At 38.8% G+C, this 15,573-nt stretch overlaps 1 protein-coding gene across 5 annotated transcripts in view; it reads left to right on the top strand.

Moving 5' to 3' along the window:
* The window catches only part of LOC145351833 (ras-GEF domain-containing family member 1C-like), a 195,622-nt gene extending 180,579 nt beyond the window's left edge, over positions 1 to 15,043 (top strand). For all 5 annotated transcript variants that reach the window (XM_080201516.1, XM_080201513.1, XM_080201514.1 and 2 more), the window contains 9 exons: positions 3,622 to 3,696; positions 5,680 to 5,775; positions 5,913 to 6,015; positions 6,652 to 6,731; positions 6,833 to 6,928; positions 8,695 to 8,790; positions 10,817 to 10,940; positions 12,167 to 12,239; positions 13,091 to 15,043. In XM_080201516.1, coding sequence (XP_080057642.1) covers positions 3,622 to 3,696; positions 5,680 to 5,775; positions 5,913 to 6,015; positions 6,652 to 6,731; positions 6,833 to 6,928; positions 8,695 to 8,790; positions 10,817 to 10,940; positions 12,167 to 12,239; positions 13,091 to 13,115 — 768 coding nt within the window. In that variant the 3' untranslated portion in view covers positions 13,116 to 15,043. The remainder of the gene's footprint in view (positions 1 to 3,621; positions 3,697 to 5,679; positions 5,776 to 5,912; positions 6,016 to 6,651; positions 6,732 to 6,832; positions 6,929 to 8,694; positions 8,791 to 10,816; positions 10,941 to 12,166; positions 12,240 to 13,090) is intronic.
* The last annotated feature ends 530 nt before the right edge of the window (positions 15,044 to 15,573 follow it).

The raw sequence follows: 15,573 nt of genomic DNA, 5'->3' as shown, positions 1-15,573 counted from the left end.
TTTGCCCTTGTGATTATTGACCCACCCTGGCTCCTGATTAGGTCTCAGTTTTAAAATTCTCATCCTTGTCTCCAAATCCCTCCATGACCCTTCTCTATGTAATCTCCCCTGGCCCCCAGTCCTCCTAAGTTATCTGTGCTCCTCCAATTCTGGCCACTTGAGTTTTCCAATTTTAATCACTCCACCATTGATGGATGCACCTTCAACCGCCTGGTCCCCAATCTCTGAGATTTCGTCCTTAAACTTCTATGTTTCACTGTCTCCATTTTCTCCTTCAACACACTCCTCCTCCCTTACCTCTCTGAACATGTTTTTTGTCATTCTGTCACACTATCTCCTATATGAATGTAAGAATTAGATGCTGAAGTAGGCAAATTCAGCCCTTCCATCCTGCTCCGCCGTTTAATCAGATCATGGCTGATCTCTCCTTGGTCTCAAATTCATCTCCCTACCTGTTCCCCATTTCCCTCTAACCCATTTTGTATTAGAAATATATCTATCTCTTTGAAATCATTTAATGATTCAAACTCCACCACGCTATGGGGCAGCGAGTTCCACAAATTCACGTATGCTAAGTGTGTCAGAGTTATGTTTTATTTTGTAATGCCTTGGTGAAGCACCTTTGGACATCTTATGATAAAGGTGCTATATAAATACAAGTTATTGTTGTAACTGAGTGAAAATGCTGGGAGTGGTGTGGCTCAGGGTTTATCCATAGCTTTATCCTGTGTTTATCTGTTCCAATTCCATCTTTCCCCACACGCATTGAATGAAAACTGTAGCTGCCTTCAGCAGCGAATCTACATTCTCCGCTTGCCCTTGACACTGAGGGTCAAATTTTACAATCCCCACGAGGTGGGTTCTGAGGCAGGGCAGGAGCATTACATTGAATGGATGGGATGAAGTATTTGCAAGACAGGCAAGCTTCCAACTGTAATGAAAACTTATTGCCAGAATTAAAAGTCATTCGTGGAGCAGAAAATGTAGCAAATAAAGGTCAAGTTAACCAGCAGCCTAAAAGAACAAACCAGCCACTAATCTACCGAGAGTGGATATTTTGGGCGATCCTACGGCTTTTCCCGCTGGTCGATCGGTGATGCAAACCGGTAAGATTGCAAGAAAGGTGAAAAACCAGGTTCGCGCCTGGTTTCTCACCTCACACGATGATGCTGGCCCCATTCTGCTGGAGAAATCAGCCTCGCGCCCGGGAAGGTCATGAGGCTGATTTTAATATATAAATCTTAATTTAAATATTATTAGTGAGCCCGGGATATTAAAGGTAGCGATACTCATTGGCGAGCGTCACGTATGGTCCCCAACAACGGGGACCAATCAGGCCATTTGAGACCCACCAGTTGGCTGGGGGGAGGGTGGGGGGAGTGCACCTTTGGCAGTGCCAGCCTGGAAGCACTCTGGCACTGCCCACCAAGCACCAGGCAGAGCCAAAAGGTGGTGCCTAAGGAGAGGGGCGGAGACTGAGGGGAGGCAGCGCATGACACTCTGTAATTGACTAGGAGATGATCAACTGGCTGGGGGCAGGGCAGGTGATTGGCCAGGAAGGGAGAGAAGAGGGACCATGATCTGGGGTGTGGTGCAATCAGGGGTTGGGGGGAGGGGGTGGTGGTGGTGGAGGCAATGTCCAGTGGAATGGGAAGTGACAATCATTGGGTGCTCAATGATTGGGCACGTGCAATGGCATCCTCTAGCAGTCAACAGCCAGCTTTCTGGTGTGAATAGACTGTCCACTCCCTCTACTGGTGAGAATCACACTTTAAACAAAAGAGCAAAGAAAATTACAGCACAAGATCAGGCCCTTTGGCCCTTCAAGCCTGCACTGACCATGCCACCCATCGTAACTAAAACCTCCTACCCTTCCAGGGACCATATCCCTCCGTTCCCATCCTATTCATGTATTTGTCCGGATGCCCCTTAAAAATCACTATCATCTCTGCTTCCACTACCTCCCCTGGCAGCAAGTTCCAGGCATCCACCAGCCTCTGTGTAAAGAAAAACTCTCGTACATCTTTTCTACAAAAGATTTGCCTAATTTTTTTCTTCACATGGCATAAGATAGCCTCTGAAAGCTCGCCCAAAAAATGGGTGCGATTCTCTCCCATTTTCACGCTTGTAGAGCACTTAGAATTATTTTGGTAAGAACACACCCCCCCGCCCCCCATCGATGAGTCCTCAAATATCACTCCTGCCGGAATCGTGCTGATTGTTAGTGCCATGCTTTGCTCAGTAAGTATGTAACATGACAAATAAGGTGTTAGAATCAACCAATTTCAGATTTTAAAATTCTTTGATGTGATAATTGGCTTTTTGAATTCTTTGATGCCTGTGGGACAGCCATTCCACTATGGGATGGGTGCGTGTGCATTAACAACCTTAGGTTCGTATTTCATTCCCTAGAAACAAGTGAGCTCAATACAATTTCTAGGCCTTCAAATTCCATAAATTTTATTGGTAGATATCGAATCAAAAATAATTGACAGATATTCTTGTCCCAAATGCTTTGACTCTGGTAAAGAACCCCAAATGCACAGATGTTTTACATGAATTACACATAAATGAGCGAAGAGAAAATAATACATATTCAGTAATTTCCAGGAATATGCTCGGAACACTATCATTCTTTAAAGGTAATGAAATATTATCAAAGTTTACTAGTTATTATTCAATCACCAATTACTTTTTTTTGATAGAAACATAGAAAAACTACAGCACAAACAGGCCCTTCGGCCCACAAGTTGCACTGAACATGTCCCTACCTACTAGGCTTACCTATAACCCTCTATATCCGATACGTGAACAAGTGTGAGATATCTGTTTTCTGATTTTTTTTTCTCTTGGGGAATGGTATTTCACAACAGGTTAACCAAAGTTAAAGTTTATTTATTAGTCACAAGTAGGCCTACATTAATACTGCAATGAAGTTACTGTGAAAATCCCCTAGCTGCCACACGCCAGCAGCTGTTTGGGTACACTGAGGGAGAATTTAGCACGGCCATTTCACCTAACCTGCACGTCCTTGGACTATGGGAGGAAACTGGAGCACCCGGAAGAAACCCACACAGAGACAGGGAGAACATGCAGACTCCCCACAGACAATGACCCAAGCCTGGATTAAACCCAGTCCCTGGCGCTTCGAGGCAGCAGTGCTAATCACTGCACTGTCCATGATAATATCCAGGGTAATCTCATTCAAATGTCTTTTTCCAGGAACCAGTCACACTAAATTTATTATACATTGCTTTCTGTATTTATTATCAAGAATAATTGAAAGCAAATAATTAATCTTCTCGTAAGTGCTGACTGGAACAAATTACTTAGTGTTTCAACAGGATATTTGTGTCACATGTCTCCACATGAATGGGATTTGGCTACACATAAATAAACAAACATAAAATGTGGCACAACTATGAATAAAAACTTGTCCAACATAATAAAAATCTGGTAGATTTAATTTTACTGCAATTTTAGGTTTCTGAACTAACGAACAATTACAAACGTATGTATTATTGACAAAATGTTGTAAATTTTTAAAAATCGCTTCAGTTGCTAAATAACTCTGCTCAGTTTTAACACAAAGTATATTAACATCTATTTATTTTTCTAAAGGAACGATTGAGTTTTATTGGTCCTGAAGAATTTGTGCAAGCATTTGTATGTAAGGATTCTTTGGATAACCCAAAGGTACAACTTGGCACGGGTATCTTGTTATACAAAATATTCTCAAGCTTAATATCGTGTTCATTTTATTGAATTCATAAGACAAGCTTTTGGTTTATTTTCTTCCTGTATAATTTATGGATAAGCTCAAGATTTATTTATTAGTATCACAAGTAGGCTTATATTAACACTGCAGTGAAGTTATTGTGATAATCCTCTAGTCACCACGCTTCAGCACCTGTTCCAGTACACTGAGGGAGAATTTAGCGTGGCCATAGCACCTAACTAGCAGGTCTTTTGAACCATGGGAGGAAACTGGAGCACCTGGAAGAAATCTATGCAGACACGGGGAGAATGTGCAGATTCCACACAGACAGTGACCCAAACCGGGAATCAACCCTGAGTCCCTGATGCTGTGAGGCAGCAGTGCTAACCACTGTGCCATCCTGCTGCCCAGTCCCAGCTGTATATACATGATGTTCTCATGTAAAATATAATTAACATTATTCACCGCAATAAAATTTAAAGGAGGAAGTAGAATGCAAGCATTAGCACATACCATCTAGTGGCCTATTTGAGAAGTGACAAATTATCACTGAGGGCATTGGTGGGATTAAATAAAGGTACTTAAATGCCAGGATTAGATTCTGATCTGCTTTTCAAAGGTAATCTGTGTTCTTTTGACAGTGTCAGCTGTGTTAGCAATTATTATATAATTGTGAATACACATTCACAAGGCAAGCAAAGTCTAAATTTGTTTGAGCTGTTCAAATATAGATGCACTATTGCATATAGAAACTTGCCAGAAAAAGAAATTGATGAAGACATGGTTGACATTGATGTCACAGCGCTATTTATTAAGAGTTTAAGATGATATACACAGCAGCACAGGACAGAGAACTGATTGGAATTAAAGTTGACAACTTAATGGTTTTAATCAGCTCAGTGTTGCTATTCTAAAATGGATTTTACTTGCACCTATTCGGTAAGGAGTCAGGGAAACATTTTATTTGTATACTTAGGATAAGTATAGCCTGTAATCCTTATGATTTTGGCATGTTGTAAGTACCATGCCTGCATTGGACTGGTCACAGAAATCTGTAGCCTGATGCCTGTGGTGTATTGAACTGTATTCCACTGCATTGAATTGCCAACTTCATTGCGTGTATTTAAGTAGCAGTACTTCATTTCTCACAGTATGTTTATATAGAAGTAATTGGCCTGGATTTTACGTTGAGAGCAATAATGAGTACTCACAATCATTACAGATGGAATCAGGCAGCAGATTCTGGAGTGTACACGTGAGGTTAAATGTGTGACATAATCATCCTCCTCTCCAACCAGGCTTTTCAAAAATGGCCTCAAGGCAGCACCATTGCCAACAAACTGGCATTGCCATACAGTCACAGAGATATATACAGCATGGAAACAGGCCCTTCGACCCAACTTGTCCATGCTGACCAGGTTTGCTAAACTGAACTAGTCCCATGTGGCTGCATTTGGCCTATATCTCTCTAAACCTTTCCTATTCCTGTACGTATGTCTTTTAAAATCTTGTAATTGTACCTGCCGTTTCCACCTCCTCTGGCAGCTCATTCCATATATGCACCACCCTCTGCATGAAAAAAGTTAGCCCTCAGGTCCCTTTCACCTTAAAGCTATTCCCTCGAATTTTGGACTCCCTTGGCCGGTGACTGGAAATTGTGGGTCCCCCTCCAATCCCGACAACGCTGCCATTTAAAATGTCAGCCCCATACATCTCAATCGAAGATTCTTCAGTCCAGTTGGTTGAAGAACTTTGTAGTTCTGCTAACAGATACCACAGATCCCTGTAGAGGGTACCACATTAGGTCAGGTGCCTGATGAGAGCAAGTCTACACTGCAGCCCAAAAAAAACAGTGGTAGATCGAAAGTGCCATAAATAATCCAGGCCATTCAGTTTTTCGTTATCGTTATTGCCACATTAGTTCATAATAAATGCTTATCTTTTCCTTTCTTCATCTAAAGTCTTGTTTCAGTGACCAAAAGAAAACAGACAATCTTGAAGCCTATGTCAAATGGTTCAATAGACTCTGCTATTTAGTAGCGACTGAAATATGCATGGTAAGCGCACTTTTTACAATACATTGCACATAGATTTATGATAATATAGTCCAAAATTCTCTCACGTGATTCCAGAATTTAGTATATGTAAATGCAGTATTTTAACAATTTAAATCAATTTTGTTTTTAAACTGCAGCCAGCAAAAAAGAAACACAGAGCGCAAGTCATAGAGTTTTTTATTGATGTTGCTCGAGAGTGCTTTAATATTGGCAACTTTAATTCCTTGATGGCAATTATATGTAAGTATGACTAATTTTTTTTAAATGAAACAATATGTGAATATTGACTCAAAGAATTCTAGATGATTACAGGCATGCAGTGGATATTTTATTCTCTTATTTACACTTCAACAACTAGTCTCATGATTTATGACAGGTGATATTTTAGCTCCCTGGTGAATTAAGGCTGGTTGAGTTCTACCTCATGAAATCTGTTCTTTTTGATGACACTTCTGCATAATCAGGCATTTTAACAGATGTTATTCATTCAGTTTAATCCACGTAATTATCCAGCCAACATTTCAGAATTTTTGACTGTTACTTTTTAACACTTTTACCACGCATGGTTTGCAAAGAGAATCAATATACTTTTATTATCAAATATGAAGTGTCACTGTTACGTTCTTGTATTCTCAGGAAAAACGATTTGATTTGGATTTGATTTAATATTGTGACATGCATTGCTATACAGTGAAAAGTATTGTTTCTTGCGCGCTATACAAACAAAGCATAGCATCCATCGAGAGGGAAACAAGAGAGTGCAGAATGTATTGTTACAGTCATAGCTGGGGTGTAGAGAAAAATCAACTTAATGTAATTACCATTAGTGTGATTCTATAGTTTTGTAAAGTGATCAGGTTTGTTTTCCTTCTGCAGCTGGTATGAACATGAGTCCTGTTTCTAGGCTGAAGAAGACATGGGCTAAAGTTAAAACAGCAAAATTTTTCATTCTTGAGGTCAGTAATATAGGACACAAAAACTACATTGAAGTAAAATCCACATTTTTGTTACTTGAGTTAATGTCCAACCTAATGGCCTTTCTCAATTTGATGTGCAGCATCAAATGGATCCTACAGGTAACTTCTACAACTACAGGACAGCTCTCCGAGGGGCAGCTCATCGATCTCTGACTGCACAGAGTAACAGAGAAAAGGTAAGATTATCAATACGCTGTTATAAGACAATCTATAAAATTTGAACTAGAGTGTCCCTTTCCCATCTGTATAAACATGTAAACCTTTAACCAATGCCTTTTTGGAGTATAATCACCCAATATGCTTGAGTGTTAATGGAGTTGCAGCACATTAGTAATTCTTATTATTTCCTTTGTCATACCTGGCCATCCATAGCTCACTGGCTTCCATGTAAAAGAGGCATTGAATAGACAACAACTGCTCCCTTAGTAAGGAAAAATGCATGCCTCAGAGTAACATGATAAATATAGTACATATGGGGAACAGATAGATAGAGAGAGAGAGACTCTGTGGATGGGATTCCCAGTTGTGCCTACAGCAGGAATTGGCATGGGCGGGACTGGAAAATTTGGGGGGGGGGATTTCTGCCCCTACTATCATTGGGCCTGGAAAGTCCTGCCATATATCTGCTGGTTTGGGAATTCTAGGATTAGGAATATGGACTAAACAATGGAGCCAGGAATGAAATTTAAGAACTACTACACAAGGGATCGTAAAAGTTTGGAATTCTCCTTCGCTAATGATAATTGCAAATGGCTTGTGTGTTCAGAGATATGGGAAAAAGGCAGGGATGTGGAGTTAGGTCACAGATTGCTCGTGACCTCATTGAGCAGACTGAAGGGGCTAAATGGCTGAGCCCTGTTTTTATGTCCATTTGTGAACTGGATCACCCATATAATAACCTCTTGAGATTAAACAATTACTTGAATCAAAATCTGATTTGGAATTCAGATTCTGATCCATTTTCTCAATAAATTCAGAACATTTAACGTTACAATCAGTTTTAATTTATTGTAGAGTTGTCAATACACATCCATATCGCTGAATATCTTTGGTTAACAAAAATCTATCAATTTCAGTTTTAATTGCCATTTGTAGAGGAGAGTTCCAAACTGCTACCATATCCAAAATCTAAGGCTAGAATTTTATGCTCTGGGCCTCCCCGCCCCGGCACCGAAATCTCCTGCCCTCCCGCCCTGGGACCCTTGGTCATTGAAGTGTGGCCCAGGGATTTAGGCTCAGGCACAGCACTGCAGTACCTCTGATGGCCATTGCAGCAGAGGGGCTGGAGATTGGCTGATCACTCTCCAAGATGGGACTTCCGTCCAAGAGCAGACACATTGCTGCCTGCTGCCATTCAGAGCTTAGTTGAGCATAAAGTGGCAGAATTTCAGTGTTCCCGTTGACTTCCTGGATGAAGGATGCCGAGTGCTCGACATGCTGAAAATTCAGGCCTAAATTCATTTAAGTTGCTCAAGTGTAGATTAGTCTAATTAGTGCAAATGGTATGAAGAATATGAATTTTGAAAACTAATCTCTGCAAGCTGATGCATCAGTTTGTGGTGGAATTTAGATCCACACTATTTTAGAGATTGTGTGGTAAATCTTTTAGGTAGTGGTTCTACTGGAATTTTTATTACAATTCTTCTTCTTGACTTCTCTTTCCAAAGGCAGGCCTTTGGCGATTATTCTCTGAATCACAACCATGTACCATGATTTTTGAGGGCAATGAGACCGGCCCCAACCCCATGTTGGCCAGAACAGGGACCGAAACCCCTGCTGTTGGTATTAATCTGATCCACATAGTGACAGCTATCTGACTTGAGCTCACCAGCCCTCCATATACTACAACAGAGAGGCAAAAATCAATAAACAGTTCATCTTTCTTAATGTGAAAACGTAAGAATGGAAATTTGGGCTGAAATCAGAATTTGCTTTCTTCCAGATTGTTATCCCATTCTTCAGCCTATTGATCAAAGACATTTACTTCTTAAATGAGGGTTGCGCTAATCGTCTTCCTAATGGCCATGTCAATTTTGAGGTGAGTATCACAAACATCGCCAAGTTCTATGTAGTAGTAATTGAATGCCCAATTTCTATTATGGGGCTGAATATACTTGGAATCCTTTGAACACTGTTTCTCATTTGTAGCTCACGTTTCCAAAAGAATTGCGTACAGTGTACCAAAGTGAGGTCGATAATAGAACTGAAGTGCTGCTGTGCAATGATGTTCGTCAAGTATAAGTCTTCAGGCTTTCAGAGTGCCCACAAAGAATGGCTCACAAGCCCTGTCAGTTAGGGTTGGCAGCTCTGATGTATTTCAAGAGATTTCACATTGTGACTTCTCACTTCTGACTGTGCCATCCCCAGGTTGATCGTGGAGCATTAAAACAAGATTGGCTGTAATAGAGGGAAGGCTCTACTGCTAGAAACCCCCATCCATGCCCTAGTTAAGGAACTGTCGTGGTTATTGGCACCGGCGTCAAAACAGAACTTATATACACAACAGCATTTATTCCCAACAATCTTCATTTTCTCCATTGGATAGTAACTGTCAGGATAGATTTGAATATCACTTAATCAAAATGTTATTCATCCTGATGATATTTTTGGAAGTATAATCCATTTAATTGAACTTTGTGCTTTCCCACTGTCAGAGAGCATATGATCTGTGCTTTTAGTTCCTAAGCATTCTTTTAAGTCTTTCCCCAGAAAGATGAATTGAGATTTGAATGGCCATTAGGTTTAGTTTTCTGTCCATAGGGACAAAAGAGGGGATGAATCCTCTTTGTGCAAAGTCACCACATGACACCATTGGTTCCACAGGTACCCTTAATTAGTCACTTCATTATAAATCTCTGATAATTCAAATATTATTAGTCCCAAATTCCCAGTTTGCTGTATTATTCAAGTCACATGTTTCATGTTATTGGATAGTTACAACTTTGAACAAATGAAGAGGGTGCTTAGTTGACTGCATACCTCCATCATATTGTGTTAACTCAATGTTAAACAATTGAATGGACTTAGCCACTGCTGTTTCTTTGTTACAATTATGCACTTTTTCCCCAAGGTTTCTCCCTGCTTGGATGTTGTTCTGTAACTGAAAAGCTGGAAAAATAAAACATTTTAATAAGAATTTTCGTGTTACTGAGGAAGCTTCAGGTCAAGCCATATCCAATAATCTGTTCTGAAAACTCTGCTCACTCTTTGACAGTTCTGACCAATACCACCACAACAGCTGAGACAATCCACAACATTTGAAAACTATCAACAGTATAAAACAGCCCACAACATTCTTTTAAAAAAAGTTTATTCACCCTTTCTGCCAAGAAAAAAAGTTCCAGGATCTGAATCCAGATCCATACCTTCATCAGAAACTAATCCATTATTTCTTTGGCCATATCCCATATGTGCACCAACTTTTGTTGAAATCTGTCTGAATGGCCTCTTTTTTTTTCCAGGAAACTCTATGATGCCCAAGTCCAGATCATGAATATGGATCAAGAAAAGTTATGGTCATAATACCCACCTCTGGGAAACCCCACTACATATAATCCACCAATCTGAAAAACAACCAGTCATCTTTGTTTGCTGCCACTTGGCCAAATTTATGTCCATGCTGCCACTGCCCTTTTTTATTCCATGGGCTTCAGTTTTGCTGATAAGACTATCCACATGGCACTTTATTAAACACCTTTTGGAAGTCTTCCAAAGAATGCCTATGCTTTCCACATGAGTTTTAACAAAGCACAATGTTAGTTCCCTAACCTATAAATGTTTAAAAAGTTAAATTGCATTGAAATGCAACATAAAACTTCTACAGAAATGCAACAGTGAAAGATTCATTTAAAAAGCACTCACCAAACCTTCAAATAAAGCAGCTTTAGGAGAAGCAGGCATTCACTTCAATGATGGTCATCTATTGAGAAGTGCTGTGCACTTACTTATAGACATGCTCAACATTAACCAAAACATTGATGGAACAAACCACCAAAGCATGAAAGTTTTAAATCAGATTTTAAAATTTAGCATGAAGAATAATGTGTTCTTTTTCATTCCTATAGAAATTTTTAGAACTTGCCAAACAAGTCGGAGAATTTATGATGTGGAAACAAGTCTCGTGTCCTTTTGAAGATGATCAAAATATCATTCATTATCTTCACACAGCCCCTGTCTTTTCTGAGGATGGTAAGCTTTTGGTTCATTATTTATTCAGAAAGTCAATTTCTGCTACATTGTTGTAATAAGATGGCAAGATAGTGGTAAAATATTCCCATAAGAAGGCCTCATGTTTGTAACCCAATTTTGAATGATTTTTAAGCCTCTGCTAACACATCCAAAATTGGGCAGGATGGTGGTGCGTATAGTAGGGAAAGTAGGATTGTGAGACATAGGAAGGGATTTTCAGGTACCGTCCCCAACCTAAATTTCCCTCAAGAACTTTTGACAAGATATTGATTTCCTCTCCTTATCTGTCACATTCAAACACTGACAGGAGGTTGGAACCTTGATGCTCTGAGTTCCATGGTAATATTTCACTCTACTGCACTGATCTACTATCCCATTGATCCGTAACAGTAACATGCAAAATTGAGGTGGCTCCTGAGGTAACAGTAGAATGTCCCCATTGTATCCTGATGGCAGAAAAGGCTTTGAGCATCCTCATCTCTCTCCATTTTGGCCCAAGCGCAGTCTGCTGAAGGCATTGATCCCACTGTGCTACTACAAAGATTTGAAAGCCTTGCAAGAGTAGAAGAAGCCAAAGGTAGGCTTCTTCTTGGCATTGGGAATCCTACCATGGGTTTGCATCCTTAATGACACCCACAAAAAATAATTGGTCGGGGTCTGGGGAAAACGAGAAGGTTAATAAAATGTCACACCCTGCCACTACTTGACCACTATAAAGAAAATCCATCCTTCAAACTCACTAATTGCTGTGAATAACATTTAGTTGGTACCAAATTATATGCCACAATCCTTAGCTCGTTTTACATTGGACCTTTGGAATTGACTAAAATGGGAACTTCCATTGGTCTGGCTTCAATCTGAACCTTTAAGGGAAAGAATAGTGGAATCACACCAGATGGGGGGTCTGTATTAGTGTTAATTGAGTTGAATTTGCATTTTAAACTTTGCACCATAAATGTTTCTTTACTGTTCTAAAATTAGCATAAATTTACTGTATCATAGTTATAAGTTATTTCTAAATACATGTTTGCATAACTTTTCCTGCTTTTAATTACAGTACACAAACTTTAACATAGTTATTAATTTTAATTCTTCTAAAGTCATTGTTATCATTGTTCTTTCATTACAAGTTAGATTTTACCCTTGAAAGAAATAGCAAATGAGGCTGATCAGCATAGCTTTGATGCAATATATTGACAGAAATTTCATCCTTTTCCTACTCAAAGGTTTGTATTTAGCATCATATGAAAGTGAAAGTCCGGAAAACCAACTTGAAAAGGACAGATGGAAAACTTTAAGGTAACCTCCAAATCTGTTATTTATTATAAAAACAGAAAACACTGGAAAATCTCAGCTGGTCTAATAGCATCAGTGGAAAGAGAAACAGAGTTAACGTTTGGAGTCTGTACAATCCTTCTTTCAAGGCTCTCCTTCAGATTTCTGGATTTTTTTGTATTTCAAAAGCTGTTTCACACACAATTAATTAGTCTAAAATGCGTGGAAATATGTGAGGAACAATAAAACATAACTGCCTTAAAGTAAGGGACCTATTCAGTAAGAGGGAACTTTGATAATTTGGGAGACGTTGAAGATTTCACATTGCTGAATGCAAACCTACCAAATCTCTGGATTTACCATCATAGAATCATAAAATCCCTACAGTGTGGTAGGAGGGCATTCAGCCCATCAAGTCTGCATCGACCACAATCCCATCCAGGCCCTATCCCCGTAACCCCACATATTTACCCTGATAATCCCTGTGACACTAGGGTCAATTTAATGTGGCCAATCAACCTAACCCACACACACCTTTGGACTGTGGGAGGAAACTGGAACATCTGGAGGAAACCCACACAGACACGGGGAGAATGAGCAAATTCCGCACAGACAATGGCTCAAAGCCAGAATTGAACTCAGATCCTTGGCGCCATGAGGCAGCAGTGCTAGCCACCGTGCCACCCCATGTGGGTTAGTGAATTTATCTGTTAAGCCTAAATAAAGGTTTATTAGTACATTCAACTGTTCATATTGGCCAATTTTACATCTCACAGTCCCATGATTTTAATGCTTTAGTTAATTTAAAGGATGCAACATGCTTTCATAAATCTGACGTCTCTTATTTTATTTAAATCTTCTGACTCTTATTTCAGATCAACACTCTTGGGAAAGACTTGAGTATATGGAAGCTGTAAAATACAAATCTACAAATATCGTAACTTGCACTATTGACTTCAGAAACCAGCAGTGACCTAGGTTTTCATCTGAACTTTGATGAGCAGGCTTCATCAGTTCAAATTATACACATACGGGGAGAAAACACCAATTATACAGATACGGGGAGAATACCCACTCCAACCCGTCTCTATATTTAAATTATACAGATCCTGTTGTTGGAATACTGGATACTACAAAACTACAGCACATTGAAATCTGTGACTGATTTAGACAAATCAGACTGCAAGACATGCAAGTCACTTTTCTCTCAGCAAACGCTGAATAGACGTGACAGTAAATGCATCTTTTTTTAATATTCAGAGCACTGGATTGCTCATGTTTTGAATCCTACCTGAAATGGGTTTGAACATGTGAACTGAACTCGAGAAGCAGAAGATTCACTGTGCAAAGGTATCTCAACTGGAAAAAAAACACTTCCATGTGCAGGAAGATTGTACTAGACTGACATTCAGTTGTGGACATTACTTGGAAATTCTGTAGAGCACATATTTTGTGCTGTAATATTTTACTCAATGGGTACCTGATCTGATCATATGCATGCATTTAAAATGTCTCATTAAAGTTTGAATTATTGTGACATTTTTAACTTGCTTGCTTAGCAAGACTAGATGATAAAATTCATCGTTCACATTATTTAAACAATATAGAAACATAATGTAAATATAAATCTGACATATGGGCAATATGGAAAAGATTTGGAGTAATAAAATGCCATTTGTCAGTATGCCTTGTTCACATTAAATCACAGATTAAGACAACATATTTAAACCTGACAAATCTCCATAACATCTCCTTTATAATTTAACAGACTGTAGTTACACTACCTGTAAAGTAATGTAACAGATATGTTAAATCTCTCCATGAAGTTTTATTATACTATATCAGGTTTAAATCTGGCAGAAACATAACTATCTCCCCCAGGATTTGTTAATTTTGTTACATAAATGTGACTTTCACATACTTCTAATCTTTTTTTTAATTTATAGCAAAAGAAAACTATTAATATTATTGACTGTTATCCATACAGTCCTGGTGGTAATGAATATTGAGGGAAAACTAAATCTGTAACATTGTGTATGATTCCACAGATAGGTAAAATTCTGGAAATTAAAGCCATTGAAAATACACAGTAGTGACATACATATATAATGGCATTTACATGTTATTTAAGTGCAAGATATTTTTATAGCACATAAAATTGTAAATGGTGTCACATATTTGCCAAACTAGTATTATATGACTGATGTCATATACATATATATGTCATGTTGATCATCTGTGCAAGCACTTGTTTTACAAACAATTTTTTTGTAAATTGTATGCCAATTACTTTCATGACTCAATGGGGTTAAACCACAACCGCTCAACTCTACACATCCGATATCTATCTATCTGTCTGTCCCAAGTGGTGGTGAATTTGGCAAGACTGCTGGCTATAATTGGACGCACTGCTTCACAGGTGTTATGAGGCTTAAAATGTGTACAGTTCCCCACATTGTGCTGGTACATACTTTCCATTCTGAAATTTCACACTTGAAAATATGTTTGTTGTCAAATTTATCCTATAAAAGAGCCTACAATAGCATGATTCCTTCTACAGTTTTGTAGCAGTATGCTTTATTTGGTTTTAAAAAAATGAAGTTGCAACTGTGGTATTTGAAAGTTAATTTTTTTATACTGCTGTATGAGATTATTAATGGAAATGTTGATAATATTCTGGCTAATTTATCTGTGCATAGAATTTATATATTATGTGTAATTTATACTGTGTTCTAACAGTTTGGCTGAATGGTTGTCAATTTCTAATTTTTGTACCCATAGTTGTGAATGTTTTAAACTATCTTCTAATAAATGAAGCAAGCAGTTATAACCATGATACAAATATTTTAATGGATCCTCTCCATTTCTTATTTCATTCCTGTTTCCAAAAGACCACAAATTGGTATTTAATAAAGCAGTTTGGTAATATTACACTCGGATAGTTATCCAAAATGGAAAACTTATTTTTGGAAATGTTTCTGTACTTTTATCTGTCTGTGCAAATGAGCCAGTCTTGATCTTGAAATTTTGAGTTCAGCAAGCTGTTATCAGAATTGAAAGGTGGGGGAGGGGGGCACATCTTAAGATCATCTTGTTAAAAGATCTTGGATCAGCTAATTTGAATGAAGTTGGCAGAAGATACTTGGGAGTCCTGCCAGCAATAAAACAATGAGGCCCTGAAAACAGACATCTTTGAACCTCCTCTGCCATTCAATAATGTAGAGATGCCAGCGTTGGACAGAGGTGAGCACAGTAAGAAGTCTGTCAACAGCCGGTTAAAGTCCAACAGGTTTATTTGAAATCATTAGCTTTCGGAGTGCTGCTCTTTCGTCAGGTGAATGGAGGTAGATTCACAAAT

This window comes from Carcharhinus amblyrhynchos, chromosome 13, assembly GCF_965287045.1.
Source record: "Carcharhinus amblyrhynchos chromosome 13, sCarAmb.v2.hapA, whole genome shotgun sequence".
In the NCBI taxonomy this organism is placed as follows: domain Eukaryota; kingdom Metazoa; phylum Chordata; class Chondrichthyes; order Carcharhiniformes; family Carcharhinidae; genus Carcharhinus; species Carcharhinus amblyrhynchos.
This window is presented reverse-complemented; position numbering and strand designations above follow the sequence as displayed.